Source organism: Ranitomeya imitator, chromosome 3 (genome assembly GCF_032444005.1).
Source record: "Ranitomeya imitator isolate aRanImi1 chromosome 3, aRanImi1.pri, whole genome shotgun sequence".
Taxonomy (NCBI): Eukaryota; Metazoa; Chordata; class Amphibia; order Anura; family Dendrobatidae; genus Ranitomeya; species Ranitomeya imitator.
In genome coordinates, this window is record NC_091284.1 from 131,172,501 (window position 1) to 131,199,264 (window position 26,764).

The 26,764-nt window shown below is 42.2% G+C and overlaps 1 protein-coding gene across 1 annotated transcript in view; it reads right to left on the reverse strand.

Moving 5' to 3' along the window:
• GDPD1 (glycerophosphodiester phosphodiesterase domain containing 1) overlaps nucleotides 1-26,764 on the reverse strand; it is a 117,350-nt gene that overhangs the window by 4,629 nt on the left and 85,957 nt on the right. Inside the window, exons 4-9 of the mRNA XM_069761455.1 lie at nucleotides 23,132-23,177; nucleotides 19,983-20,104; nucleotides 13,077-13,166; nucleotides 6,614-6,747; nucleotides 4,280-4,339; nucleotides 2,612-2,663 (exon numbers count right to left, since the gene is read on the reverse strand). Coding sequence (XP_069617556.1) covers nucleotides 2,612-2,663; nucleotides 4,280-4,339; nucleotides 6,614-6,747; nucleotides 13,077-13,166; nucleotides 19,983-20,104; nucleotides 23,132-23,177 — 504 coding nt within the window. The remainder of the gene's footprint in view (nucleotides 1-2,611; nucleotides 2,664-4,279; nucleotides 4,340-6,613; nucleotides 6,748-13,076; nucleotides 13,167-19,982; nucleotides 20,105-23,131; nucleotides 23,178-26,764) is intronic.

Here is a 26,764-nt window from a genome sequence, read left to right on the forward strand (position 1 = left end):
TGTAGGAAAAAAGTAACACACGACTAAAAAATAATAATAATAATAATAATAATAATAATGCTAAAGGAGCACAAAACCTAAGTGGTGCACTACCTCATCCCAATGGTCTCGGTTGATTGAACCTGCCAGGTTGGATGACGCTATTACCTCACAGATATTGGGTCAAACTGCAAGATAGCAGCGTTATAAAGGTGTCTGACCACTGTACTGAAAGTGCAGGGACCGTGAGTAAATGGACTTTATTCCTCCCGGGAGCCGCCATTTTTTAGTCATGGGAGGGACACTGTCAATACTGTGAGGAGGCGCGACACTTTGACTGAAAGCCGGCTATGCAGTGCATCAGTGAGGAGACTACTGTCAGTCAGAATGCCAGGGAATGTCTACAGCTGCCGCTCATAGCATATAATAAACCATGACTGTAGCCGGTCAGTACACCTGCATGACTGAAAGATGGCGGCTCCCAGGAGGAATACAGTTCAATTACTCATAGATGCTGCACTTTAGAACAGCCGCTGGGCTATTCCATAACCTGTAGTTTAACCCTATATCTGCAGGTTATTAGTGATATCCAACCTGACAGGTTGCCTTTAAGTCCCCAACATTCCTCTCATATACATACATGCATGTATCTAATGCGGGAATACAGGAGAGCTGGAAGTCCCTAGTAAAGTGTTGTTTGCTGACGGCTCTGATAATTCCTGGTTTCGGCCGGGATGTTTATGGAATGATGGGCAGGTTTGGTAGCGGGGCTTGTCCTCCCCTGCTGGCCTGGTTTTCTCTGAAGATCTCAGTCAGTCCAGATATTGAACAGATTCATTACTGGGTTTAGAAAGGTTTGCAGTGTGTGCACTTTGGTTAGAGGAAAGCTGAAGGGACCGAAGACGTCTGTACATGAGACTTATTGAGGACTGCTAGTCTCCATTAGGTGCTATTGGTATGAGGTGACATACAACATTTTGGTTTCTTTTTCTGGTGGTTAGTAGAGGAACTCCTTTATACTGTGTATATATACATACATACAGTGTCCTGTAAAAGTTTCGACACCACTGATAAAAATTACTATTATTGTGAACAGTTCAGCAAGTTGAAGATCAAATGATCTCTAAAGGGGCTAAAGGTAAAAATGAAAGATTTCCTTTGTATGTTAGGAAAAAAAAATATTTTAATCTTTTACATTTTAAAATAGCAAAAAGAAAAATGGGCCAATGCAAAAGTTTGGGCACCCTGCATGGTTAGTACCTAATAGCACCCTCTTTTGCAAGTATCACACCTTGTAAATGCTTTTTGTAGACAGCGAAGAGTCTTTCAATTCTTGTGTGAGGAATTTTCATCCAATCTTTCTTGAAAAATTCTTCTAGTTCTGTGAGCTTCCTGGGTCGTCATGCATGCACTGCTATTTTGACGTCTAGATACAGATTTTCAATGATGGTCAGATCAGGGGACTGCGACGGCCATTGTAAAACCTTCAGCTTGAGCTTGCACATTTTGAGGTAGTCTATTGTGGATTTTGACATGTGTTTAGGATCATTATTCATGTTTAGAAGCCATCCTCTTTTCAACTTTAGCTTCTTGACAGATGCTGTTAAGTTTGAATCACGAATTTGTTGAAATTTCACTGAATCCATTCTTCTCTCTACCCGTGAAATGTTCCCCACTAATTGGTTATTTCCAAAATGCATCAGGCTTCAGATGTTCTTTTGCAAACTTCCGGAGCTGAATTTTATGATCAGGATGCAGGAGAAGTTTTATTCTGATGACTCCTTTATAAAGGCCATGTTGGTGCAGGTGTCTTTGAACAGCAGTGGTACACTATTCCAGAGTCTGCTTAATCTTTCTGAAGGTCTTTTGCAGTCAAGTGGAGGTTCTGATTTTCTTCTCTAGCAATCCTACGAGCAGCTCTCACTGAAATTTTGTTTGGTCTTCCAGACCTTATCTTAATCTCCATTGTTCCTGTTAACTGCCATTTCTTAATTACATTTTGAACTGAGGAAAGGACAACTTGAAAACGTTTTGAATTTTTATAGTCTTCTCCTGCTTTGTGGACCTCCACCATTTTCATTTTCAGAGTGCTAAGCAGCTGCTTAAAAGAACCCCTGGCTGCTGTTTTTTAGCACGAGGTTAGAGGCTGGGTTTTTATAAAGCTCGGAAATTTGCATTACCTGTCCTTTCCTAAAGACGAACAAGCCATAACCCTAACAGGCTAATTAAGGTCTGAAACCTTGCTCAAAGGTATCTGAGAACACAAATCTCCAAGGGTGCCCAATCTTTTGCATCGGCCCATTTTCCTTTCTGTAATTTTTAAAAATGTAAAAAATGAATACACACATATATATTTATTTATTTTATTTTTGCCTAACATACAAAGGAAATGTGTAATCTTTAACATTAGCCCTGTTCGAGATCATTTCATCTTCAACTTGCTCAGCTGTTCACAATAACATAATAATTTTGACCAGGGGTGTCCAAACAATTACATGCCACTGTATATATACACACATACACACATGCACTCAGTATATATGTAAACATGGTACATACAGACTCATGTGCTTATATTATATCTATATATACAAATTGATTGCATATGAAAATGTATTATTTTTCAACATACCTGGATTCCTCGAGCTTTCAGATGTTCAAATAGAGACTTTCTCATAATTAATCTGGAAGATAAAAAATGCATCACATCACATCTAAAGCCTAAAATTTGCAGTGAGAATAGTGTACAACACATAATAGAGGTAGTTTGTGCAGTGGTTTTTTTTCCGCTTCAGGCAATAAGAGATGCCTTCGTACAATAGACATCTATTGGCATGATGGTTGTTGGCCATCGGATGGTTGTTTGGTTAACTTTACTCCCCGGTGTGTAGCACCAACAAAGATGCAGAAATAAAAGAGGCGCTGCACAACCCCTTGTAAAGAGAAATGCTCAGTTTATTCTGGTAATATTATGTTTTGGTTATGGTAGTGGACACGATAAATTCTAACATGTTATTGTGGCACCCCTAGGGGTATTTGCCACAAAAATAGTTACTGACAGTAAATATAAATACTAAAATAGCAAGACTGCACTACCACCTCCGGCCAGAAGGGGGAGCTCCAGAGACTCCCCTTGATCCATTCTGGTCTGAGAGAAGAAATGGCAGTTGGGCTAAGGAGCTGAAAGTGAGAGGTCATACAGCTGAATTTCTAACAGCCCTATGACGGTTTCCAGGCCCAAATCACCGGCCTGAGGAGAAAAGGGACAGAGAAAAAGGACATTGTGAGAACCGGGTAGCATTAATCACTACCCAGAACAGGCGCAAAGACGGATACCGGATCTGTGGCTGTATTCATTACATATAATACAGCAACCGGAAAAACGTGAGGTGATATCAGCTTCACTAGGGCCGGACGCAGCAACAGACACAGAGTTCAGCGGTACTCCTGGAAGGGGTAAGCAGATAAAAGGACTCGGGTTGCCCGTCGAACCAGGACCCGGAGGGGACAGATTGGGCCGGCAACCAGTTCACATACAGCAGCAGGGCCACACAGAAATTGCGTACAATAAGAGGCGAAGACCCCGGCAGGGTCAAAGTAACTCAGAGTTCCCATACAGACTCCGGTGACAGGACTGGTTGTAAATCCCTTTATGTTAAAGTAAACTGGTTAAACGTTTCAGTGCCTCAGTCTTTCATTTGGACAATAGCCAATATCCAGGATCGGGATCATCACCGCTGGGAGAACCTGCTGCTGATCAAGTAAGTGCCTGTCCCCTCACGATACCCCTTACACTGTGCATTGCCTGAGGCCACAGCACCGGGTCAAGCCACCCGTGACATCCCCCTTAAGAGACAGACCCCATTGGTCGGGTGCTGGGTATCCCGGTCTCCTGGGCGTCACAATATCAAGGCTAGACGACTGTTTTACCACAACGGTGAGTTATGGTCTGACCATGGACAATGATGGATCAGCTGTGGCCTCCTGACCCGAACGTGACAGCCTTATAGACCAATAAGTTTGGGTCAGAAGACTAGCGGACATCATGTGTCTCACAGTCTGTGCTCGGACCGTGACATGATGTGTGAATATGATGTGTGAATACTATCTAGATCTGGGAGTTAGAGTGGGTTTCACGGCATTTTACAGACTATAGTACCAGACCAATCCGTTCTACCTCGCGCCAGCAGTTCAGCCTGCTGATATTGGAGATGTGGTGCCGTGGAGCTTCGATCTAGTTTTTATATGTAATAAACTCTAAAATAAATCCTTAAAGTAATACAGGTAAAGCTTTGCTTACGCATCTGCTAGCCACACAACAAACTTGTGACTTTTGCTCATTTTTGAGGGATCTTTAAGCCTACAGGAAGATACAAAAAAAAATACGTTAGTAAAATTATCATTTTCAGTCAGCTGACATAATCTGTATGTAACAAAAATGATTTTTATCTCGTACTGCTCCAAAATCTAAGAACTATAGTGCATATTACAATGGGACTAATGCTGGCCATAAACATTGGGTGGTTGGATGATGTAATGTGTATATGGGTATAAAGAAGATGAAGTAGATGATCCTTTATTCTCTAGGTAGACAGGTAGCTCTCAGAGGTGGCGGGAGAATGATGGTATTAGATAGAAGTGGAGATGATATATATAGTTTTCTACATGTCAAATTATATGAATGATGAACAAAAGCAGAAACTCCAGAAACACTTATGATCAGCTATTAGCAGTGAGAAAACACCTACATGAGTCCTTAGTTTTCCAGAAATGAAGCATTACATGGTGCCCTATAAAATCAGTGTTATGCCTCCATATTCTGGCTGATCATAGGGAGTGCTGGCTGAAATTATATAGTTATTAACACTAAATGGACGAAAGAATTGGTGCACACATCTTACTCATTGCACTCAGCTTATTCATTCAGTTCCATTGCCACAGATGTATAAAATCCAATGCCGTCTGCCAAGTCAACACCTTGAACCCCGTCATATCAATAAAACTATTCCTAAGCAATTATTGCACTGCAGAAGAGCACACTGATTGGGAATACAAATTTTCAGCTTTCATCTCACTTCAGTCAGTGTGAGGGGAGAGGCAGTACAGAAGAGCTAAGCTGGTCTCATTACAAACACCTATACAGCTGTGGCTGTCTGTGATCCAGGAATCCTTGTTTCCCTGATTAGTAGTCCAGTTCTGATGCCCAAAAGTCCATGATGTTATGATATATCAATTTTCATGGTGAAAGCTGCACTGTGGGTTCCAACAAGTTTCTATGATAGTTGGTATTAACTTTCTCTCCTATTGGTGCTACAATAGCTCTTCTGGGGGATTGATTAGACTAGCTAGCGTCTGCTTACCACTCTTAAAGGAGCTGTTCGGTTTAAAACTAGAAGTCTGCAGTCACTCTGTGAGACTGCCGACTTGTGAATCCTCACATCATGCGCACTGCGCGCTGTGAGGATTCTCTGTTGTTAGCACTGGGAACGTTGGTCATGTTATTGCAAGTATGCGATATTAATACAATCCGACTGGCTGCGACTTCGCTCAGTGCAAGTGTATTGACTAAGACCGGAAACAGCCTAGTCGGAATCTGGCCAGGAGAATTCATATTGCATGCTTGCGGCCATGTGACTGACAACAGAGAATCCTCACAGCGTGATGTGCGCGTAATCTGAGGGTTCACAAGTCTGCAGTCACATACAGTAGTTTTAGACAGGACGACCCATTTAATAAACTTTGAGTATTCATGACACCCAAGATGTCGCTGATTCCCTTCCCTAGTCCTTCCTTGGACCACTTTTGGTAATATTAGCATCCTGGGAACACTGTACAGCACCTGCCATTTAAGATATGCTCTGACTCAACCATTTAGCATCACAATTTGGTCCTTGTAAAAGTCATTCAGATCCTTTGATTGCCCGATTTTCCTGCTCCCAACACATCAACTACAAGAAATGATAGTTCATTTACTTCCAATAGTATTCTAATCCTTTATAAGTGCCATTGTAAAGAGATTAACAATGATTAATTTTATGGCTGATTACTATATACATGCATAAATATACTACGTACGTAGCATTCATATGGATGATTAATGATAGACGTTTGCTTTTACAATGTAGGAATTCAGCATTATCAAAATAAAAAAAGGAGAAGCAAGCGCTGCTTATGGTCCAAACGCATTTGAAAATGAGACATTCAGCAAACAATTGATCAATTATTTGAGCCACCCTGCCATGCAAAGGCATTCTCATAATGGGGCAGTCCTACTCTACATTTTTTATGTTCGCTGTGCCATTACGGCCTCCTAAATGTATTAAAGGCAAGAAAACACTACAGGTACAGTTTGCATTCAATATGGTCCCGCTTTTAATACATTTAGGAGGCCATAATGGCACAGCGAATAAAAAAAATTGTAGAGTAGGACAGCCCCATTATGAGAATGCCTTGGCATGGCGGGGTGGCTCAAAGAATTGATCAACTGTTTGCTAAATGTCTCATTTTGATATACAGTTAGAAATTAATATGTGCATGTGCACTTTTGTATTGAGTTCTGACCACAAGCAGCGCTGGCTTCTCCCCTTTTATTACGAATTCAGCATTACACACAGAGGATGTTAATATTTCTTACTTCATGATTATAGAAGGCATGGGAATTTCTAAAAACTGTTCCCGAATTGGAAAGAAGGGCAGGAGTCCCGTATAGAACAGTCCAACCAGGAGCAAAACCCGTTGAAAGCAGAAAAGCAGAGGAATGCTGCAGTTCTAGGATCAAAACAGAAGCATTGCTTTATTTCCATGGGATTATATGGTGTCGACCAAACTTTCCATCATAAATACTTAACAATACTACCTAAACACATGTGGATACTAAATTAGAGGAAATGGCCACGGCCATTTATTAAAGTTCAGATTTAAAGTCACGACTAGTGTTGAGCGATACCTTCCGATATCCAGAAGTATCGGTATCGGATTGGATTGGCCGATATCCAAAAAATATTGGATATCGCCAATACTGATACCCGAGACCAATGCAAGTCAATGGGACACAAATATCAGAATGTAAATAAGCCCTTTCTGTCCTTCTACATCCTGTTCCGGAGGGGGGAAGAGTGTGGGCAGACACTGTGCGTGTCTGTGTGTGCGGGCGGGGTCTGTGCAGGCCTGCCGGGGCTCAGTGTAGGCTGCCGGGGCTCTGTGCGGGCCTGCCGGGGCTCTGTGCGGGCTGCCGGGGCTCTGTGCGGGCTGCCGGGGGGTCTGTGCGTGTGTGCAGGCATCAGACGATGCCTGCCACAGTGATTGACACATTAGCCAATGATGGAACAGTAGTAGTCCCATCATCTGGCTAATGTGTTGAATGAAAAAAAAAACAAAAAAACAAAAAAAAAATCATACATACTACATACATACTACATAAATAATACATACATTTCATACATTTAGACATACAGTACATTAAACATAGAGTACATACTCAGCATTACTTCTCATTTTGATCCCCAAAGCCAGTGTCACCTGTATAAAATATTAAAATAACAAACAACCAATATACTCCCTGTCCGCAGAAATCTACTAGTGTCCCACGACGATCTCCCGTGGAGAACGGCAGCATCAGCTGATGCGACCGCTCTTCAGGGGCCCCAGGAACACAATGACGGGAGTAAGGTATCCTTCCACACTGTATTTCTCCGCCGCTGTAAAAAAATAGTCCCTAGTCTCCCTTTTGGCATTGCTGTGTGAGAAATTTTCCCACACAGCAATTGCCATAAAGTGAGACTTTGAACTATAGTAACCTCAGTAATGCACTGCAGGAGCCATTGTCTCCTGTCAGTGTGTCACTGAGGGTCCTATAGAGCAGTAACATCACCCGATGTCACTGTTCTATAGGGGAGATCGTCGTGGGACACTCGTTATTAATTGGACTACGGCGGACAGGTAGTATGCGGTTTATTATTTTACGTTTTTTGCAGGCGCTGAAGTATGGCAAGTATGGTTAAATGAAGAATATTAAAATACTTTTTCCTAATGTGTGCGTGTTTTATTAACCCTTTATTACTATTGGATTAATAATGGATAGGCGTCTTATTGATGCCTCTCCGTTATTAACCCGGCTTAATGTCACCTTACAATAGCAAGGTGACATTAACCCCTTATTACCCCATATCCCATCGCTACACGGGAGTGGGAAGAGAGGGGCTAAGTGCCGGAATTGGCGCATCTTACGCCATCTTGCGCCATTTCTGGGGTGGCTGCGGACTGGTATTTGTAGCCGGGGGGGGGGAGGCAATATCCATGGTCCCTCTCTAGGCTATGAATATCAGTCCTTAGCTGTCTGCGTAGCCTTTCTGGCTATAAAATATAGGGGGAATCCACGTAATTTTTTGGGGGGTCCCCCTATTTTAATAGCCAGTAAAGGCTACGCAGACAGCTGCGGGCTGATATTCATAGCAGGCTACAAATATTGGCCCCCGGCCATCGGCTTTCCCCCTCTGGCGCAGAAAATAGCGTGGGAGCCCACGCCGTTTTTTTTTTTAATTCAACGCTCATTAAAGGGAACCTGTCACCCCCAAAATCGATGGTGAGGTAAGCTCACCGTCATCAGGGGCTTATCTACAGCATTCTGTAATGCTGTAGATAAGCCGCCGATGTTACCTGAAAGAGGAGAAAAAGAGGTTAGATTATACTCACCCATGGGCGGTCCTGCTCCGATGGGTGTCTCAGGTCCGGAACAGCGCCTCCCATCTTCATTCCATGACGTCCAATTCTGGTCTTCACGCCGCGGCTCCGGCGTACTTTGTCTGCCCTGTTGAGGGCAGAGCAAAGTACTGTAGTGTGCAGGCGCTGGAAAGGTCAGAGAGGCCCGGCGCCTGCGCACTGCAGTACTTTGCTCTGCCCTCAACAGGGTAAAGTACACCTGCGCCAGAGCCGCGGCGTGAAGACCAGAAGAAGACGTCATGGAATGAAGATAGGAGGTGCCGGAGCGGACCTGAGACACCCATTTGACCGGACCGCAGCGGGACCGCCCCTGGGTGAGTATAATCTAACATCTTTTTCTCCTCTTTCAGGTTACATCGGGGGCTTATCTACACCATTACAGAATGCTGTAGATAAACCCCTGATGACGGTGAGCTTACCTCACCATTGATTTTGGGAGTGACAGGTTCCCTTTAAGCAATTTCTTGATTGAGAACAGGTGTGGCAGTAATTAGGCCTGCGTGTGGCTAGGGAATTTGAACTCAGCTTCCTAAAGATGTGATGAACTGAACATCAGTTAATTTATGTGTTAAATGGGAGGAGGGGGGCAATCACTTATTCACACAGGGCTCTGTAGGTTAGGATTTATTTTTCCCTTAATAATAAAGACCTTAACCCCTTTCTGAAGATGGGCATAATAGTACGTCCACGTCGGACTCCCCCTATTCGGATCCCGCCCATTGGTGGCCCTGTCACGTGATCGCTGCAAATGTTTGGGGGGATTTTTTTTTTCACCACTTAAATAAAAAAAGAACGTATACATGTCTGGTGTCTATGAACTCAAAATGACCTGGAGAATCATAATGGCAGTTTTAGCATTTAGTGAACATGGTAAAAAAAAACTGTGTGGAATTGCACTTTTTTGCAATTTCACCACACATGGAACTTATATTTTTTCCTGTTTTCCAGTACACGATATGTTAAAAGCGATGGTGTCGTTCAAAAGTATAACTTGTCCTGCAAAAAAACAAGCCCTCACATGGCCATATTGACCAAAAAAAAATAAAAAATGTATGGCTCTGGGAAGAAGAGGAGCAAAACACAAATTCAAAAACTGAAATACTCCTTGTCGTTAAGGGGTTAATTTGAAAATGGCATGTTGTGTTTACTTGTGTTATCTTTGTCTAATATTTCAATTTGTTTGATGATCAAAAACATTTATTGTGACAAAAAAGCAAAAGAATAGGAAATCAGGAAGGGGGCAAACACTTTTTCACACAACTGTATGGTACATGTTATTATTTTTGTGTGCTGCTTCTTGGCCGGCGCAGCATCATTTGCTTTTATTTTATGACTGATTGTTTCTGCTTGCAATAAAAAACAATGGATCACATGGGATTTACTTAATCCAATCACCTACTGTTACTGAGGTAGACAAAGAGATTCGCCTCCGCAACAGCAGTCTTACTGGTCAAAACAAAGACCCAATCGCTGCCCATTGCTACTGTTTCCTGGCTTCCCCTGTAATGGCCGTGTCATAGGTCTAAAAATGGTCAATTTCCGGCTGGTTTTACCAGAAACCAACCACGAATCTTCTCAACAACCAAGGGAAAATGCAGACGTTTTTGGAAGGGAAAATGTTCCGACCAAAATTGTCCTGAGTAGATGACAGAGATTAGCTCTGGTGTCCAATAATCCCACATGGATCCCTCCATATCCTATTGTCCACCAGGAATATTATTCTGTCCCTATGCAGTGCGGGATAGAAGCAGTCACAAATGGGGGGCGTATTCATTCTAAACATGTATAGAAAGGTTTATAGGATAACATTTTTGTTGGGAGTGCAGCTTTAAGTAATTTAAATTAAGCCTGCAAGTGATAGCATTCTAAATCCGCACTGAAAGCTCAGCTGCTGGGAGGAAATGATCTTTTATCCTCCCAGCAGCCTCGAGCTTTCAGTCACAGAGGAGCGGCTAGCGCAGCTGCAGTCACCACTCAGCGGCGGCTGTAACTGTGCGACCAGCACTGACTGACAGCAGTGTATCAGTACAGAGACGGCTGTCAGTCAGTGTCGGGGCGTGGGTATAGTGAGCGGCTCACTACATACTGAGCAGTGACTGAAGCCGCGCCTGCTACAACTCTATGACTGAAGGGAGGAATGAAGTTCATTTTATCCTGGCAGCCGGGCTTTCAGTATGGCGGCCGTACTGATTTAGAATGAATATCATTAACCTGTAAAGTAACCCCATATGTGGAGCTTAGCAGTGTTTGGGGACATGTCATGTTCCTTTAAGAGTGTTGAAGAAAACCTCACAAGCACAGGGAGAATATACAAATGATGGTGTCTCTGGTGGGATTTGAACCCAGGACCCCAGCACCTCAAGCCATTAAAGAAGCACTCCTATCAATGATTTTATCATCTTAATATATTGCAGTCATCATATTATATAGCACTGTGCACTTACAATTGCTCATTTTGCCTTTCTACCAAGTTATTTATTTTCTCCATTAGGTCTAGAACAGCACGTGACTAAAACCTGAAATGCAGGGACAAGAGACTCCCTGTTTCTACATACAGTGGAGAAAAGAGAAGAATTATCAGGGTAGAAAGGCAAAATGAGCAATTGTAAGTACACAGTGCTGTTTAATATGATGAATGCAATATATTGAGAGGATAAAAACTTTGATGGGAGGAGTGCATCATAAGAGGGCGCCCTCTGCTGGTTGTCCTCATATGAACTCGAGCCAGGGAGCTTTCTAGGAAAGTTCCCACGATCTAGGAACAGCCAGCAGAGGGCGCCTCACCGCAAATGCAGGTAAATATAGGTCATTGACCTACTTTACCTACATTCTCCAGGGTTTTGCAGACATGAGCAATGTTGCATTAGCAAAGCTCGTGGCTGCAAAATATTTTAACCCCTTCAGATGGATTTACATCGTTGGACTTTACAGATCTGCGGAAGGTAAGGATATTGTTGGTTTATTATGGGTTTTTTTGTTACAGAACGAGGGTCTTCAGTGATTGGATTGGGCGTTCAATAAAATATTAAAACAACCTTTGTTTTTATTTCATTAAAATAATGTTTAATATTGTGTTTGTGTATTTTTTTAACCCTTTACTAGTATTGGATTAATAATGGATAGGTGTCATAGTTGACGCCTCTCCATTATTAATCTGGCTTAATGTCACCTTACAATAGCAAGGTGGCATTAACCCTTCATTACCCCATATCCCTCCGCTACATGGGAATGGGAAGAGAGTGGCCAAGTGCCAGAATAGGCGCATCTTCCAGATGTGCCTTTTCTGGGGTGGCTGGGGGCAGGTGTTTTTAGCCGGGGGGGGGGGGGCAATAACCATGGACCCTCTCCAGGCTATTAATATCTGCCCTCAGTCACTGGCTTTACTACTCTGGCGGAGAAAATTGTGCGGGAGCCCACGCCAATTTTTTCCGCAATTTAACCCCTTAATTTACTAGCTAGAACGGCCAAATTTTGCACATACACACTACTGACATTAGTAGTGTGGAATATGCAAAAAAAAATGGGGATATGAGATGGTTTACTGTATGTAAACCAGATCTCATATCATGTCGGGTTTAGGAAGGAGAAAGCAAAAGCCGGCAATTGAATTACCGGCTTTAAAGCTGTCTAGCGCTGGAAGAAATATTAATATATATATACATATATGTGTCTCACTGACATTATATATATATATATATATATATATATATATACCTATTCTATGTGTACACATTTATTCTACCTATTCTACTGTAAGCTGTCAGTGTGATTTTACTGTACACCGCAATGAATTGCCGGCTTTTCTCTCTAACAGCGCTGCGTATTTCTCGCAAGTCACACTGCTGGTCCATGTGTAATCCGTATTTTTGGGGCTTCCATAGACTTTCATTGACGTTTAATTTGCGCAATACGGTGACAAACGCAGCATGCTGCGATTTACTACGGCCGTAGAAAGCCGTATAATACTGATCAGTTTAATACGGCAGATAGGAGCAGGGGCATAGAGAATAATTGTGCCGTATGTTTTGCGAGTTTTACGGACGTAGTTTCTGCGCTCTTACGTCCGTAAAACTCGCAAGTGTGAAGCCGGCCTAAGTGTTATTATTTTGTAAGGAGGGAACATACGGATTGAGAATGTCCAGAACATATTAGTCTCTAGTGGCTGCACCTAATGCAGAAACTCCTGTGATAATGAGAATAAACACAAAATACTATAACTAAGATCATATGGAAGCCATGGACTTATGGTAACAAGCTTTATATGGAAAACAGGACAGAAAAATAATCCCTTTGTTGGATAAGAGGCTCTGAACTCTACTACATCCAGAGTGAGTCGGTACTAGGGGCACACGGCTATACAGACGGTTAATCTGCCCTACCTGTCGGTGGCACTTCTGCACAATCTCGTAGTCGGCATTACCCCACACAGTCAGTTGTTCTCTCTTGTATTCTTTCACGAGTTCGGAGACCTGCCGGAATATACAGAGCTCGCATTAACGTGAACATTTCCACCCACGTGTTATATTTCCAAAAGGTTACTGCACAATATGGCACAACAGGGAATCGCCGCCTTCTGTATTTGTTCCCTCTCACGTTAGTCGCTGAATTCGGGAAAGCGAGAACCGAGAAGGGAAAATGTTTAACCGCTATAATAAGGAGAATATAGGTATTCAGCAAGTGATTAATGTAAGGAGCAGAATAAGTTTTATAAAAGGCAGTTGTATGGGTAATGGGAGAATATACAGTGAGGAGGTCATCTGAAAGCAGCATAATATAAGGGCAGAGACCCTGATTCCCTTACTGGGTGCTGCAATTTTGATTAAAAACTGCTTTATCGGCCACATACCTACCAGTTCTCTGAATACTGAGCTCTGTATAACCCCGTCCACATCACTGATTGGTTGTTATATTCAGACCCCAAACACTCACTGCCTTACCACTCTACTATATGGGCATCTTACAGATGTGCTCATTTAGTGTGGTGTCTATAAGAGAGTAATGCAATGACAGTTTTCTCTGTTGCAATCCTTGAATCTCAGTTACTATTGTCCATAGTATTGTCATCATTGTCCTCTATATACTACAGTAGGGTCATATCTAGTACGCTACAGTATGGTCACCAGTCACACATTTGCTAGATTTATGGTATAGTATGATATACACTATGGCTCATTCTAAGGAGCTCACTGACTCTCAGACTGGTCCTGTAATAGGATGCCACCATAACAATAAGTCAGTTTGTGAAATCTGTTGCTTCCTAAATATTCCGCAATCTACTGTGAGTGCTATTAATGAAAAGAGGAAGGAATCGCAGCAAGTCCGCCATGAAATTGAGAACACGTAAAGGTGCAGATCGCGATCGCTGAGTGCTGGGCTTCACAATAACTGCAAAAGTCCAAACCTCCTCCAGCATTAATGAGAATCTGTCGCCAGGTTTTTAACAAGTATCCTGAGAGCAGCATAATGTAGGAACAGAGACCCTGATTCCAGCGATGGGTCACTGACTGGTCTGTATACTGTAATCTTGATACAATCCCTGTTCTCTCTGCTGCAGATCTAGCATTGCTCTGAATGCTGAGCTCTGTATAACCCCGCCCACACCACTGATTGGCAGCTTTCTGTGTACACTGTTTATAGACAGAAAGCTGCTCATCAGTGGTGAGGGCGGGGTTACACAAAGCAGTTGACTAGGAGGCACCAGACACATATTCCTGTAGTGATAATCTCCTGCTGATAAATCACGGATTTTATTGAAACAGCAACACACAGCCTCGTAAGTGACATATCACTGGAATCAGGCTCTCAGCCCCTACATCATGCCGCTCTCAGAATATAAATTCTCTTTAACATTCAGCACAAAAACTAAATCAGGGGCTACATGACATGAGTTTTCATGCCAGAGCAGCTTCAGGCAAAGCTTTACATCACCAAATATAATGCCGAGCATCAGATGGACGTCATCAGAACATGATCTCACAAATGCTCATCTGGATGAATGGACAAAAAATCCCACATACACACTAATCTTGCACAAAGTCTTCCCAGAAGAGTGGAAGTTGTAACAGCTCCATATCAATGTATATGGACTCAGACCGGGATGTCATACAAGATCCTCTAGGTCTAAAGCAGTGTTTCCCAAACTCCAGACCTCACGGACCCCACAGGTCATGTTTTCAGTATTTCTTTAGTATTGCGCAAGTAGTGGAAGTATCATCAAGGAATCAGGAGTTCTCGCACCTGTGCAACACTATGGAAATCCTGAAAACATGACCGGTGGGGTCCGTGAGTACTGGATTTTGGGAAATACTGGGCTAAAGTGTAAGTGTCCCAATACTTTTGTCCATATAGTGAATAATGACTATAGTTTGTACAGGACTTTAATCCTCTATTGTTATATAATTATTATATTCTTACTTTGTCGCATAAAACATGTTAAGCCGAATCTGGCCTTCAATAAAGAAATTACATGACAATATTATAAAACTAATGGAGAAATATGATCCTGGGAAATAACTTTATTTTACATGTATTCAAATAGAAGGGGAAGACATAGTTAATCTGTTATGTTCTGACAAACCACTTAATAGATCAGTAACCTGTGCGCATCTCCATCTCCATCATTTGCTTTTCTCCGCTGACTCCTTTATTAGATTTCCTCAGCACTAATGCTGATACGGAGAAAAGCTGCGGCCGAGGATTTGTTACCGTCACTTAAGGCCAATAAACAAGCTGAATTATTGCTGCTGCCTGCGAATGTACGACTAGCAGAAATCCCAGATGGCGGAGGGAATTCTCTGACAAGGAAAAAGCCCAGTATCAACAAACAGCATGTAAACTCCCAAGTGTCCAATCCCTGCTCAAAAATAGAAGGAAGTGGAGGCGATGTCTTAGAAACGGTTTGTGTTAGTGATGAAGTCGTTCTTTCATGTTTAAGCTGCATAGGAAGGAAATGATCAAACGCAGCCGGAAATTCTAAATTTACCTGAATCAGCAATTGAGAAGTACTATTACACAACCCTACGCAAAAAAAGTCAGCGCTCAGTGTTGGTATCTGTCTTACAAGATTCAATTTCCTGAGAGGTGAAAGGGGTATTCCCATCGCTAAGATCCTATCCCAATATGTAGTAGGTGTAAAAATAATAATATTAGCAAATACCTCCAATTAAAAATGAAGTTGTGGTGAAATATGTGTGTATATATATCTACTATATAATTGTCTAAGGGTCACTTCCGTCTTTCTGTCTGTCACGGATATTCATTGGTCTCGGCCTCTGTCTGTCATGGAATCCAAGTCACTGATTGGTCTCTCCAGCTGCCTGTCATGGCTGCCGCGACCAATCAGCGACGGCCACAGTCCGATTAGTCCCTCCCTACTCCCTGCACTCAGCTCCCGCTCCATACTCCCCAAAGTCACCGCTCACACAGGGTTAATGCCAGCGGTAACGGACCGCGTTATGCCACGGGTAACTCACTCCGTTACCGCCACTATTAACCCTGTGTGACCAAGTTTTTACTATTGATGCTGCCTATGCAGCGTCAATAGTAAAAACATCTAATGTTAAAAATAATTAAAAAAATAAAAAATCATCATATACTCACCCTCCGGCACCTTTCCCGCTCCTCCGGTGCTAAAGATGGTATGCAACAAGGACCTTCCATGATGTCACGGTCATGTGACCGCGACGTCATCACAGGTCCTGCGCGCCTGTGCGCGAGAAGGACCTGCCAAGACGTCACAGTCATGTGACCGCGACGTCATCACACCCTGGGACCGGAAGCTGGCAAACAGGCGACAGAACTACAAGGGGCCCTCGGATCGGAAGGCGAGGATGTTTATTTTTCATTTTTTAACCTGTGACATACGTGGCTGGGCAATATACTTCGTAGCTGGGCAATATACTACGTGGCTCTGTGCTGTATACTACGTCGCTGTGCAATATACTACGTGGCTCTGTGCTGTATACTACGTCACTGGGCAATATACTACGTCACTGGGAAATATACTACGTAACTGGGCAATATACTACGTGACTGGGCAATATGCTCTGTTCTGTATACTACGTCACTGGGCAATATACTACGTGGCTGGGCAATATACTACGTCACTGGGAAATATACTACCTAACTGGGCAATATACTACGTGGCTGGGCAATATGCTCTGTGCTGTATACTACGTCGCTGGGCAGTATACTATGTGGCTGGGCAATAAAGTACATGACTGGGCAATATACTACGTGGCTGTGCAATATACTACGTGACTGGGCAATATACTACGTGGGCTGTGCAATATACTACATGGCTGGGCAATATACTACATTACTGGGCAATATACTACGTAGCTGGGCAATATACTACGTGGACATGCATATTCTAGAATACCCGATGCGTTAGAATCGGGCCACCATCTAGTGTATATATATATATATATATATATACACACGTGTGCAGTGGACTATGTATAGATTTATTGTGTCACTGGCAAATGTAACACCTGTCTTAAAAGCTACAAGTCGCACCATGGTGTTAATATGTACTTCCCCGAGACAAGTAGATCTCTGTCTACAAATTTCACCTGGGGGTCTAGCTAGGGCCAAGAAGAAAGGGAACATTTGACACCTCCTAGCTCTTGGGAGGGGAGATGTTAATTGCGGCCTGATGGTATCTATCCGTGAGAACCTTTATACGGGGTGTCTCAAGAGAAAAATAATATATTCATTAGTAGCGCAGCCATGGCCCAATCAAAAAGCCAGCAATTATAATATTAACCTGAGGGGGCGGTCTAGAAACCTGACCTCCAGACCAAGCTATAAATTAAGGCTGAATACAGAGAATTGTGTTCACATAATGGGGGCAGCCTGAGAAGCTGGTGTGATCCAATCTACATTCTTAGATAATTTCTGTAAGTTTCTCCTGTTTATTTTTATACTGTTTTGCATAAGTTGTATGTCTTTTTATTATCATATTTTTTATACCTTTTCTTATTGTAAGCACTGAACCTTTTTTGTATAAAATATAAAACTTTAATAAGTTGAACTTTGAATGTTCTAAAAGAATACATAGCCTAAAGTGTGTGAGCCTTATGAGTGGTAGACAATATTAGTATTAATAGTCCGGGACTCATCAACCGTGTATTCGGTGAGTGGTGGCAGCATCTATGAGCGGGTGTGTGGCTTGGGTCGGTGTGTGATTTATGCTCCCATTACAGCATAGGACAGAGGTTAAATGCTGGACTGAGAGTGGGGAGATAGATAACCCTTTCAGGCACAACCCCAAGTCATGTGTGAGAGCGGACACGTGACGAATTAGTGACATCACGGAGTAGGGATCCGTGACAGTAGTATACAAGTGTTTATCACTAAATTAGAATATTGTCAAAAAGTGAATTTATTTCAGATCTTCAATACAAAAAGTGAAATTCATCTATTATATAGAGTCATTACAAACAGAGTGATCAATTTAAAGTGTTTATTTCTGTTAATATTTGTGATTATGGCTTACAGCCAATGAAAACCCAAAAGTCATTATCTCAGTAAATTAGAATAATTAACAAAAAAACACCTGCAAATGCTTCCTAAGCGTTTAACAAGGTCACTTAGTCTGTTTCAGTAGCTCCACAATCATGGGGAAGACTGCTGACGTGACAGATATCCAGAAGGCAGTCACTGACACACTCCTCAAGGAAAGTAAGCCACAAAAGGTCATTGCTAAAGAAGCTGGCTGTTCACAGGGTGCTGTATCCAAGCTAATTAATGGAAAGTTGAGTGGCAGGAAAATGTGTGGTAGAAAAAGGTGCACAAGTAACCGGGATAACCGCAGCCTTGAAAGGATTGTTAAGAAAAGGCCTTTCAGTGATAGTTTGGGGAGCCATGTCATCTGCTGGTGTAGGTCCACTGTGTTTTATCAAGACCAAAGTCAGCGCAGAGGTCTACCTGGAAATTTTAGAGCACTTCATGCTCCCCTCTGCCGACAAGCTTTTTGGAGATGGAAATTTCATTCTCCAGCAGGACTTGGCACCTGTCCACAATGCCAAAAGTACCAATACCTGGTTTACAAACAACAGTATCACTGTGCTTGATTGGCCAGCAAACTCACCTGACATTAACATCATAGAAAATCTGTGGGGTATTGTCAAGAGGAAGATGAGAGACACCAGACCCAACAATGCAGACGAGCTGAAGGCTGCTATCAAAGCAACCTGGGCTTCCATAACACCTCAGCAGTGCCACAGGCTGATCGCCTCCATGCCGCATTGATGCAGTAATTGATGCAAAAGGAGCCCCGACCAAGTATTGAGTGCATTTACTGAACATACATTTCAGTAGGCCAACATTTCAGATCAGATTTTAAAATAATTTTTCAAGCTCGTGTTATAAAGTATTCTAATTTACTGAGATAATGACTTGTGGGTTTTCATTGGCTGCAAGCCATAATCATCAACATTAACAGAAATAAATACTTGAAATAGATCACTATGCTTGTAAAGACTCTATATAATAGGAGTTGCACTTTTTGCATCGAAGTACTGAAATAAATTAACTTTTGGACGATATTCTAATTTAGTGAGAAGCACCTGTAGTTGCTCTGAATAGCTATGTCGCATACCTCTTGTGCAGGGCATTGCAGTAGCTTAAGTATCCATGGTTATGATCATTCATATAGTGACAGTTATTTGTTAGTGGTCATAACAATGGATACCTAAGGTCATGCAATGCCCAGCACATGGGGTAAGCAACATAGCGAATCAGGAGAACTATACTACATTTCTAATTGAAGGTATTTGCTAATATTATTATTAATTATTATTATTATTATTATTAGTACTACATATTGGGATAGGATCTTGGAGATGAGAATACCCCTTCACAGGGGTCGTCCTGCTTATCAATATATATCTGATTCTCATAACCCAATTTGCCAGAATCAAGAACTGTGGTAAAGGGTGAATCCATCTTCTGAGTCTTAAGGAACTCTGCGTAGCACATGGATGGCCCATTTAGTTTAATAGGTGCTATATAATGGCCTTTCAACAAGATGAGTACTTGCTGGCTGCTTCCTTGGGGAGGATAAGAATCCCGATAGCAGGATCCCCGATATGATCTCACTATTGTGATATCTGTCTTATAAGAAACGATTATCCAAAGTGGACAACCCCTTTAAAAATTTAATGAATTGCATGCAGGAAATCCAAATGAAAACCACATTTTAGTGCAAAAGTAAATGCACTTTTGGGGTTACAAAATGTAAGCACAGCTTCTTACTAACAGTAGTGTCCAATAATTCCTACCTTTCTCACAAGAATATCATTATTCACTTTGATATCGATGTTTATTGGGGTTTCAGGAAATGCTTCAAACACTTCTTTCAGCCGCGGGATCTGTCTGTCGTCACCACCGTCACAACAGCAATCTGGTGAGAATGTGGGTCAACATTTATCATGACTGCACCCAAATGCACAACCTTAACACCAATATTCTCAACATACACAGATGTCTAAGATTAAAGGGGTTATCCGGGCATATGATATTGATGACCCATAATTAGGATCCGGAGCGGCTCATCAATGTTTACATCCAGCCATTGCTGGAGCTGATTAATGGGGGTGCCAGGTGTCTGCCCCCACTGATCTGATATCGATGACCTACATAGAGCTTAGGGTACCATAATTATGTGCCTGGGAAACCCCTTTAAGGATGCTGTACAAGCTCTGTTATACAAAGCCTTAAAGGGACTCTTTCAGCAGCGTTTTCCTATGTAATCTGAGAGCAGCATGATGTACGGCCAGAAAGCCTGAATCCAGCGATGAGGCACTTACTAGGCTGTGTATTACTGTTTCAATAAAGTCAGTGATTTATTAGCAGGATATTATCCCTACAGGACTAGGTGTCTCCTGCCTCCTAGTCAACTGTGCTGTGTAGCCCTGCCCCACCACTGAGTAGCACCTGTCACTGTACAGTGTACACAGGGAGCTGATAATCGGGGGTGTGGGCACGGTTATACAGAGCTCAGCGTTCATAGCACTGCTACATCTACAGCAGAGGATGAGGATCTCTGCCCCTGCATTACGCTGCTCTGAGATTTCATAGCAAAAGCTGCTGACAGATTCCCTTTAATACAGAGCCCATAGGAGTCGATGGGGCAATACTGCATCTCTGAATTCTTCTGGTCTCATACACTCCTGTTTTCTCACATTAGCTGATTTAACTTCTCATTGAAATTTTGAAAGTGTATCTGTCAGCAGATTTCCCAATACAAGCGGCATACATTATTAAACAGATCGCTGCAATCTGAAGAACTGGTCCATGTCAGAATGGCTGTATAATCCCAATATAAAGATGAGCATTACAGTAGGGGAAAAAAGTATTTGATCCCTTGCCGATTTTGTATGCTTGCCCACTGACTGAAAGTCTATAGACTGTTCATTTCTTTGTCAGTGGGCAAACGTACAAAATCAGCAAGGGATCAAATACTTATTCCCCCCTCTGTATATGAGTCCAAGTGTATTCAGTCTCCACTCACCCAGCCTGACTGACCACTGCAGATTGTACAGAGCAGTGGGAGATCTCAGCAGCAGGAGCGACACTGAGGATCGGTCAATCAGGGTAGGTGGGAGGAGAGGAAATGTTCATAAAGGATTATACAGCCATTATGACATGGATTTTTAAAGTAAGCACATCATCGGGTCAGATCTATTTAATATTGCTTGCAGTTGGCACCATGATATCTGGAGACAGATCCGCTTTAAGAAGCTTAACATTGTTGAGTTGCATGAAATTAGCAATTGCTTGGTAATGCTAACTTTATACGAATGATTATTTTGGTGCACTGCATACACCTCTTGTTGATTCTTTGCACTGATCCATATGTAATATAAATGTTAGAGCTAAAGGGGTTGTTCCCTTTAATTATGACTGTGCCCGGCTGCAGGTTGTTATAAAGCTACTCCGCTTGCCCGCGTCCAGGGATGAGTCTCTGCCGCTGCCCCCAATGTTTGGCATTGGCTGTGGCACTGAAGTCACATCAGCAGCGCTGCAGCCAATCAGTGCGCTCAGGGGTCTGACGAGTGTGTTCTAATCTGGCAGAACCGATGGGTACAGCGCCGTTTGTTTCTTTATAATAACCTGCAGCTGTGGACACTTATTTACTGAAAGGGAACAACCCCGTTAATTATTAGGCCCTCCTTACAGACATTTGGTGATCTGAGGATGTTTTTGGGCCACACTAGATGTCAGCTAATGCCCAATATGATTCAATGCTTTTCAACGGGAACAGTTTTGCCATCTGATGCATCAGGACATTTCCTTGTGCCGGACAGAAACACATTGCGTGCTTGGATTAGGCATAGAACAACTAGCAGGACATAAATGATAAATTTGAGCCCGTGTCCTTTTTTTTCTTTAATAAATTAAATGTTTTTTTTTTCTGTGATCTTCAATGATTACTAACCAATCTGAACAAAAGCCAAATGAAAATCTCCACATTTTAAATCAAAATAATTATAAAAAAGACAGCCTGGTGGCTCAGTGGTTAGCACAGCAGCCTTGCCTTGGACAAAATCTGCAAGGAGTTTGTATGTTCTCCCCGTATTTGCGTGGGTTTCCTCCGGGTACTCCGGTTTCCCCCCACATTCCAAAGACATACTGATAGGGAATTTAGATTGTGAGCCCCATTGGGGACAGTGATGATAATGTGTGCAAAACTGTAAAGCGCTGCGGAATATGTTAGCGCTATATAAAAATAAAGATTATTATTTATTTATTATTATAATGGCCCTTAATGGACGAAACAAAATCTACTAATCTGCTTACAATTCTCTGACAATACTATTTTCAACTGTAAAGTATAATCTCTGATGACCGGGAAAACCTTCTTATGAAGAGTAGAGGGGTTTTATTTTTCTCTGTATAAATGGGCATCTCAGACCAACCACAACGATACTGAGGTTAGCCTGACTGATATGAGTGATGGCACATCCATAGGTCATAGTCCATGTACAGACTATGATGCCCAGACTGTCCTACGAGGCCATCAGCAGATGTGTGAACCCAACAGTGAGTAACCCCAGCCTGAGGCCTCATACACAACAGTATTTTATCAGGGTTTGGATGCCAAAATCAGGAGTGTCTCCAAAATACAGAACATGAGTCACTTTTTCAATTATATAAGTTCCACTCCTGTTTTATTCATGCAAAATACTGATGAAAAATACTGACGTGTGAATGAGGCCTAAGGTTGACTACAGACATAAGATAAGGCACTATGTACATGGCCACATTATACGTCTGTGCAGTATGGCATCTCCTGGGAAAAAACCCAGCACCACATGGAGGCACCACGCCGGGACTGAACACCCTGGTAAGGGACTGTAGAGTTAGAATAATGACATACTGCCGTAACCTATAGCTATTGATCTGTGGGACACATGGACAGAGTTACCTTTTTCAAAGGTCACATCCAGCTGGCACAAATATGGAGGCAGGTCCTGCAATGACACAAAAACAATAATGTGTTAATGTGAGAGTCTTCATCCTCATTAGCACAATTCAATCAATGCAATTTACATGGAATATTAACCCTGGAGGAATATAGGCTAGAAGAAAAGTTCACATAGAATCTGCAATATATTAGTAGTCTGACAACTTACAATTCCCTCTATGTCCCTTAATTGATATCTAAATACATTTTCTATCGGAGACTGCGCTAGTTTGGCTAATAAACGTCCAATTAAATGTTTCTCCCTCCTGTTTTAAAAACACACAATAATAATTGCAATTGTTTTTGGGCCTCCTTCCACTGCATTTTCAGTGCAGTGATTTTGAACATATGCTAGTTCAGTCACCCTTACAGTTCTCGAAGTCCATACCCTTTGTTCGCGAGTTACCTTTACTGTCTTTATTTTGCTTATTAGCACCCTCCTCATAAAAGCCTTCATAGTGTCCCAAACTACATCAGTGGGCGCTGAGCACAAATTCTAATCAAAAAAATTCAGGCAGTTTTCCCGTGACATTGTCACAATGTTCGAGCCAAAATGGATTAAGTTTTCAGACTGAAGAGTGTGTAACCCTTATAGTACCTGGAATAAGAGAAGAAAGTAATCTGATAAGGTTTCCGGGAGTATCAAATCTTGGTTAAAATTGAGACCATAAGAAAATGACAGAGAACTAAATCAATTCTTTAGAGAGACTGATATGTCGAAGAGGCACATGAGAAAACTCATAGATTGCAAGTTCTTTCCCTCCAGATGTATACTATGCCCAGTTCGCTCCCATCAAAATTTTTATCGTCCTAATATATTGCAAGTACTGTGTACTTACAATTGCTCACTTTGCCTTTCTACCCAGCAAATTCTTCTCTTTTCCATTAGGTCTATGGCATCATGTGATTAGAAACTGACCAGCTGAATTCTTCTAAGCTCTATGTAGCAACAAGAGGTCAATTTTCCTTGCATGACTCATGAGTCACTGCAAAAGTCCCTGGAGGAGGGAGATGTTAGGTCAGGAGTTAAAGAGGGGAATGATAAATGCAGGGACAAGAGACTTCCTGTTTCTACATAAAGCAGAGAAAAGAAAACAATTAGGTGGGTAGAAAGGCAAAATGAGAAATTGTAACTACACAGTGCTATAGAATATGATGACTGCAATATATTTAGAGAATAAAAACTTTGATGGGAGTGCTTCTTTAATAAGGCAGCCAAAAGGAGACAGAATGTCATCACTCACAAAGAACTTATCCTTAAAAGTATTACAAGTATTATTAAAGTCACTCATAATTATAAGGTTGGTATCTGGCCAGTCAGCAAGTTACACTGGAATTTTTTTAGGGGGATATTTGAATAAGGAAAGGGGACATATACCACAACAGTGATACACTCAAAATGAAATAATGTACAAACACACACTGAGAAACCTGCCCTCATCATCTCTAAAAGAGTCTATGCATTTAAAGAGAATACTCGTATACACAAAAAGACTAACTCCTCCTAGGGCATAATTAGAATACACAGAATGTAAGCTATAGCCCATCCAGAACTTACGTAACATTCTTGGTCATGTGTGTCTCCTGAAGCCCTATAATCGCTAGATTAACCTTCTTAATATACTCGAAAATTGCTTGTCTTTTAGAGCTATCTTTTAAGCCACGAAGATTCCATGAAATGAACTTGACCATTAGACCCATTTTCTTAAACCAAAAATAAATCCTAAACAATACAGCAATCACCAGAATTATTGTCCTTACCATTAACCAAGAAATACCATATTATATTTGCATACCAAGAAAATACTTCCCCTTGTCCCAACCCAAAAACCTTCCTTCCACCCGAAATGATGTAAATCTACTCTTACAAATAAGGAATGGGGTTCAAGAACACAGATAACCATTTGTTATGCTCTCTTCAGCAAAACAACACAGATAACAAATTATCCAGATGCGGGTGACTGCAGAACACAGACCGCTCCTCTACTGCAAGAAAAAGTAAAAAAAATGTGCATAAACTAAACCGTATACTTAGTACAGAGATGTCCATGCTGCCGAGTAGGCCTAAACTCCATTCCGGATTCCACATTAATCCATTTGCCATAAGACTAAGCACATTTGATTTCTTCTTCCAAAAGCCCATCCTAGCTTAGGCCCTTCCGGTTCTCATATCCTGTTGAATCTGATGTTCACGAGTGTCCAGCTATCTAAAAGCATCTTGGGAGTCTCAAAAAATGTAGTAATACCTATCACCTTCAGTGTAGCAGGATCATAGAATATTGAATATTGCATGCCCAATGCTCTCATTCTTCTTTTAATGTCCAGAAACATGGACCTTTTGCGCTTGACATATGCTGAGAAATCCATATAGAATGAAATCTTCTGCCAGCCAAGCTAATGTCCTGATTCTCCAGTGTTTTACTTGGTGTAATGTCCCAATCTTTACAGTGCAGGATTTTAATCAGTATAGGCTGAGGAGGTCTGCCCTCTGACCTAGCCTCATAGGCATCTTGTGAGATCTCTCTACTGCAAACAAAGGAGTGAAGACTTCTTTGCCAAAGGTGTCAACCAGCCATTTTTCAAAGAACTATCGATGTCTCCCCCTTCCAACTTCTCCGATACCTCAACCAGCCTGACATTATTGTGTCTTTGGCGATTCTCCAGGTCATCTGCCTTAGCCAGGAGAGCAGCCATGGCTACTGCATGATTTTGAATGTCCCTACGGACAAGAGGGAGAGCATTCTCCAGATCACTTAGTCAACCCTCAACTGCCATGGTAAACTCTGCCACCAACTGCACATCAAGGTGGATTATTTAAATAGTTTCCAGAATGTAGTCCACCTCGCCTGTCAGTGTAGCGAAAGTGGAATTGCATCTATTGACTATGTTAAGAACATCCAGCAAAGAAGACTCACCTAAGGATACTCCTCCAGGAACACTCTCTTTACCCTTAATGGGACATTCCCACCTCAAGGGACACCTATTAATAAAAAGTCATGTCAGGGGTCCATCCTCCTCCTGTGTTAGAAGACCCTGTTGAAGACATGCTTCTCTTGCGAGTTCATTGTTGACCTCTGACGCATGAGAGTTGTATTATGTGCCTGTGAGCATGCTCCTCCAATCTGGCTGCTACATCCCCACAGACATCCTACTGTCTCCTCCTGCAAGACGCGAGGATGCCATCTTGGGATTCTGTTTGTGACACTCCTTCCTACTTACCATATTTTTTGCTGAAAGTCTTTCCTCCACTACGGCCAGGAATCAGCACCCCCATCCACCAGAGACCCCTTATCACTGGGCAAGCATTTACCCACTTTGTGGAGACAGTGCTCAGAGGAGGTAGGATGTAAGGAGTGTGGATCTGAGGTAAAATGGCATCACGTCCCTTTACAGGAGAGAAAGTGGAGAGTGACAATAGCATGATCACCCCTGTCTTGCGCTACCTAGCTGTGCAGGGATTCCCTGTTTAGGAGCAGTCTGTGAACTTCTTGTCTCGGGTCTCATGCTCTGAGGTTACAGTGGCGCTTACCACAGTAGCAGGTGCATGGCTGCTTTAAGACCCAGTGGTATCCTCTCTGCTTGATGGGTTTCCAC